This window comes from Hibiscus syriacus, unplaced genomic scaffold, assembly GCF_006381635.1.
Source record: "Hibiscus syriacus cultivar Baekdansim isolate YM2019G1 unplaced genomic scaffold, ASM638163v2 tig00110744_pilon, whole genome shotgun sequence".
NCBI classification, from domain to species: domain Eukaryota; kingdom Viridiplantae; phylum Streptophyta; class Magnoliopsida; order Malvales; family Malvaceae; genus Hibiscus; species Hibiscus syriacus.
In genome coordinates, this window is record NW_024062846.1 from 854,405 (window position 1) to 860,451 (window position 6,047).

General features: G+C 32.7%; 1 protein-coding gene across 1 annotated transcript; it reads right to left on the reverse strand.

Annotated features, from left to right (window-relative positions):
* Positions 1-4,243: 4,243 nt before the first annotated feature.
* On the reverse strand, positions 4,244-4,982 carry LOC120139349. Its single transcript, XM_039154598.1, has 2 exons — positions 4,500-4,982; positions 4,244-4,411 (listed from the first exon to the last, which is right to left on the reverse strand). The coding sequence occupies exons 1-2, from the start codon at positions 4,938-4,940 to the stop codon at positions 4,358-4,360; spliced, it is 495 nt and encodes a 164-aa protein (XP_039010529.1). The 5' UTR covers positions 4,941-4,982; the 3' UTR covers positions 4,244-4,357.
* Positions 4,983-6,047: the final 1,065 nt, after the last annotated feature.

The window sequence follows — 6,047 nt, forward strand, 5'->3', positions numbered from 1 at the left end:
AAGACAAAAGTACTGTCATACCCTGAAGGTTATGATGTTAAAACCACATGTAGCTATCACATAGGAAGCTCGGGGCACACTACTGAGAATTGTGGAGCACTAAAGCGTAAGGTCCAAAAGTTGATCGATTCAGGGGCATGGACATTCGATGAGTAATGAGGTATTCTAATGCGAATCAAGAGAAGTCATTGCATCCACCATGAAGCTTTGTTGAACTTGCATGAGAAAAGCATATCATATTATTTTGAACTTGTTTTTTCTTTCTTTATCTATTTTAAAGGTTTATAAGTCCCTTGACATTCGAACTTATTAAATAAAATAGTACCTTCTAAGGTTGTGAACAATGGAACATGTTTTAATCTTGTAGTTCTTTGAATATCTAATGAATTTAGATTCTTTTAATTCTTCAAGAATTATAAATTTTTGACATGTGGCAAGATTATACGTTTCTTGTTCCGTCTGAATCCAAAATATGATCACTCAATTCTTTACCGAAAATAAACAATGGTCATTACCAAAGGGCTGAATTTTGACATTACATCTCTTTGAGACCTCAAAATACCACCTTTATTCTTTTTAAAGGCACTAAATTCATACTATTACCTTTTTCAGGCAGAGTCAATATTGTCATGACCTTACCTTTTCTTGAAAATATGACTTCCAAGACATATCGTCGCCTTCTTAGAAAAAAAACTGACATTTTTCTACCAATGAAACCTGAAAGCATTGAGTACAAGATGTTCATTTTTCCATGAACCTTCCTACAAGAAGAAACGAGGTAGGCATCTTGGATCAAGTTTCTGAAGATAAGCCCGAATAAATTGGGGCATGTTTGAAGCAAGAAGAAGAAAAAATAGATTGTTTGAAATAATTTTATCATGCATTAATTACATTGTTTTCATGTAAATAAAAGTTAATCATGTATATCTATCCTCCTTAGGATACCTCTTCTGCAAGGACTTCCTTGTATGAAATGATGAATGACTTTCTTTCAATATCCCTTCACAAAAGGAGAAAATATATATCCATTATTTGGGCCTGAATTATTTTTCTTCTGATTCAACCCTAACCAATGATCACTTTCCACATTAGGGGGTAAAGTAATGGACATCTGCTCACATGAGTGAAAAACATCAATTAATGTTTTATTACAAGGAAAAGTCCTTGTGAACTAAAGTGAGAAATAATAAGGTACCTCGAGGTGGATCAAATACAATGCATTCGAAGTCCAAATTCATTTGAGAACAATGAAAGAAGTTCCAAATGCAAGAAATAAAGAGGATGAGAAGGTGCTCAAGTCAATTCAAGTCTTAAACTCATCAAATAAAGAGGACAAGAAGCACATGCAAAGAGTCCCTCGAGTCAAATTTCTCATCGAGCCTCAAACCACAAGATTGATCAAGTACAATTGGACCAAAGAACCAGAATAAATTCATACGAAGATCATATAACACCAAAGGAAAACAAAATAAAATAAAAGACACATTGCAAGCAGATTCAAATATAACAAGGCAAGAAGGAAGGCATTCGAATAAATTGATCCTTGGTTCAATCACCCTTAAACACTTGTTTGGGCCTATTTATCTCTTTATTTCATAACCATGAACCATCGTCTATATTACGTGCCTAAAAAGTCCATTCTAATCATACATGAATTTCTAAACAAAAGAGACTATCTCTAGAACTCATTTCATCTCTGAGGATTACTCTTTATTTTGCAAAATGTTTTCTAACATCTTTAATGCATGATAAGGAAAAATAACAAGGGGTTCAAGGCATAAAATTATGAATAACGTATTGAAACCAAAGGAGGATTTGAGTTGAAAACTTGAAAGGGCGGCTCGAATATACAAATTGTGCAGTTGTTGCATAGGATGTGATCTTACAAATCTCTTGATAAGGTATCGCGCAACCCAAATGCGCTCACGAGAGCTAAGAACCGGAGAGCACTTCCAGAAAATGAGCATAGAAACTGCTTCATCAAATCAATGAACGCCATAGAAGCAATTTACCAAATAAGCCAACCCGAGACACCTTATTTTTCAGAATATACCTTACCTCAAAATTAGCATTAATCTTGACACTTGTCAAATAGCTATAATTTTTGAAGAATTAAAAGAGTAGTTGATTCTTTGATATCCAATGAACTCTTGTTTTATAATTTATCTCAATTGTAAACCTAAAGTAAGGGGGTAACATTTTTTCAAAATTCACAATCAAACACTTTTCAAATTTCTTTCATCAAACATTTTTTTCAAAGCTTCATAAAAAATTCAAAACTTCTTTATCAAACATTTTTCAAAACTTCTTCATTCAAAATTTGAAAATAAAAGAGGAAGAAAAACATTTTCAAACAAGACAACTCACTAGAGTAGATCTTGGAAATTAGAAAGTGTATCTCATATACGAAAACTTAGAATAAGAAGTGGGGCAAGAAGAACAACTTGAACAAGGTCAATGGTACACTCTGGTGTACAAAAGAATGTAGACAATCAAACCTTTAAAAATGAATTTCTAGTAAAATGCATACCCTTTTTATATTAAAATAATTTTTCTTAAAATTGTTTTAAAAGACATTTTTAGATATTCGATCTACCTAACCCAAAGGTCGATGGCAACTCTAAATTCATATTAAATCAAATTTCATAAAAAATCCAAAATTTCCCAAAATAAAATCATAATTATATTTTAAATCCGATTCCGTTATAGCATGGAGATTAATAGGTAGTTTCATTATTATTATTATTTCTTCTTTTATTTTTGTGAATAACTTGGATGATTCTGTGACATTGGAGGAATGATATTAATGCTCTTTCATTTGCTTGAGTCGCGCCTCACTGCCCCAAGATGACTTAAAGCACCTCTGATTCTTCGAAACCAAGGAAACTCCTAAAGACATAGAGAATATCGAAGAAGCACCTGAAATATATGATATTTATCGAAAATTCGTCACTAGCTAACAAGGCGGAACTTGAAGTTTATTATAGAGGGGTTAAAATATTGTTTATTTTCCATAAATACAATTTTTAATTGAAGGGGTTTGTAAATTTTTCTTTATTTATTTTTTAAAATTATATTTTTTATATACTAATTAATGATTAAAAATATAATTGGCAGGGGCCAAGGCTTCGTTCAGCCTAGACTAGCTAATATGATTACCGACAGACTCATGTGATCTATCATAATCAAATCCATCACTATTTGATTGTAACTACTTGTCTACCAACCTACATGTAACTATATCCTACGACTGACACACACTAAAGTTTACTTTAAAATCTTTTTATCAAAACCCAAAAAAGATGAAACCTTAATGAAATCATTTTATCCTTATTATCTCCTACTTTGTTTCATAGTAACAGAACATTTTGATATACATTAAGTTTCATAAATTTAGGTTAATGAATTACATTCCCTTACCTGGTTCACTGAAAACTTATAAACGTAAAGCAAGTCTTCAAAACAGTTGGCAGTGGCACGTCTAATGTGTCTGTAGCACCTAAACTAAATGGCACATTGTTTGGAAACCCTAAAACCAAAACTAAACCAAAACTGTCAATGACTCCAACGTCTTCTGATGCAACTTAATTAATTGCAATAAAACGGTGATTTTTTTAATATAAATATGATTTGAATGAATTTGTTACTTAAATACTACGAATTCACGGGATAATAGTTAAAATAATGTCTTTAAAAAAGAAATTTCTCAAAATAGTCAATCTCGGTTATTATTTCTCATACTAAGATAATTGCTACAATTCCTTTAGGAGACTCCTATATTACATGGAGTTGAAGACTCCAAGATTACTATTTTTAACTTTGAGAAAGTTAAAGACTCCAGGATTACCTGGAGTCTTCAATTAAAGATTCCAAAATTACCATACATCTTTTCTTAATATTGTAGCAATAAACTTATATCAGGAAATATTATAGTAATAACCTTATTCATAAATTATTTTTTTCCGATGCTCTAGATGAGCAAGAAGCCACGAATTCACTCATCCGTAATTTCCCTTACTTTCAATGCAAACTAAAAATAATAAAGTTAGTGTAACTTCCAGAAGATAGGAAAAGACACCAATAGATCCAATTCAAAGTAAAAATTATATGAACAATAGGGATCTACCAATTGCTGAACATTACAGGAACTTCTTAAACTGCAAACATTTTGTACAAAGGAACAGCTGAACACCAAACCCTAAGAAAAAACCAAATGAAAAGAAGGAACACTAAATCCAAAATAAAGCAAAATAAATAAATAAAAAGATTTAAATCAAACCCCAGACCCTTTTTTTCTTTGAAAAAATACAAATGTTCCACATTTCTACAAGTTATGACCCCCCTTCAAGAATTGTAACTATATCCCAATCTCCACATTCCTGCAATTTGGTCCTCCTTCAGTTAAAAGTTCCTGAAACAAAAGAGAGATGAAATCTCGCAAGTAAAACAAAAGTTGTTATTTTTTTTCTTGTTTTCTTTCTTTTGGTTTATTTTCTCACCTCATGAACAAAAGCAGATCTTTTACTGTCACCCATTTTCTCCATATACCCTTCATTCTTGTCAACCTTTTTGAGACCCAGAAAACCCTTCCACCTAGTGGCGCCCTTAGGAGGAGTCAATGTTACATTATCATCATCGTCGTCGTCGTCCCCAGCAAGAAGCTCTTCTCTCAAAGTCCTTTGCATTTGATTGCTACAATCGTCTTTAAATGGCAACAGCTTACCCTTAAACAAAAGCTCATCAGCACTCATCATGGAATAGTTTGACACTGAGAATTCAAAGTCCGAGGACACAGGTGGAGCCTCTCTCGAGTTCTTTTCTTGCTTCATAATCTGCTGAGTCTCAACAAAATCATTTGAGAAAGAGATTCTTGAACTCATTGGGGGACAGTGATGATGATGACTTTTATGCTCGGAATTATACATGTCTAAGCATGCCATGAGCTTTCAAAACAACATGGAAAAGAAGGAAACCAGAATAAAATAAAATCTCTAAGGATCCTCTTAGACTAATACAACTTACCAGGTAGATGTCTGTATTTATATATAAGGAAGCAGGGATGTATGGTTTTCTTCTTATGAATTCATGCATGTTATGCCCATGATGTGATATTTTTTGTCATGACATGTTAATTGTCTCCCTCTCTTTCTTTTTTGTTTTTCTCCGACCAGAATTGGCATCCAATGATGACCAGTTTTGAATACAAAATCCAGCAAGTGTTATTTATTTATATATTTATTTTTACTGTTTTATTCTTGGACTGTACGAGGGTGAAGTTACTAGATGTTTTTACCGAAATATCACCCTTACCATCAATAATTACATTTCAGACGTTCTTACCCCTAATATTACCGATCTAGCACCCTTTCTGATAAGGTGATAATAAAGAGCGGATCGCCATCTGTGCCTTCAAGGGATTCTGTCTGAACTGGCACCATGTAAGGAAAGGTGCGTATCGTCATCTACTCCTTCGCGGGGTTCTGTCCGAGCTGGCACTACGTAAGGAAAGGTACTGATGGTGATCCGCTTCTTCGCGAGGTTTTTGACATGTACGGAAGGATCTGCGCCTTTCCTTCAATACCCCAACCGTCCGCCTCCCACATTTATGGGAGCCCGTTTCCCCTCCCCTTTTCCTATAAATACCACACCCAAACACAACCTCCAAACCACACTAAAATCTCAAATTCTCTCATTCTTCCGAGCATCAATTTTTCTATTAATAAGGTAAAATATTTTTATTGTATTATAATTAATCAATAATTTATTATTTAATTCAATTTTATTATACTAATTTTTTATTACTTTTTGTAGTTATAAAATGGAAGGCGGTTTGTTACGTTTAGATGAGAATCATATCTCGAGGCATTTTGCCGATACGATAACAATTTTAAATTCTGTTGTAATTTTAATTATTGTGAATGATTTATTTATTTAATTTTTAGTATTATTTTATATTTTAATTTGTATAATATTTATTAAATTAGGAGAGAGACTGTATATTAGATCCATTAATTCGCAACCTTAAGTTAGAGATGCCTACTCGTGTA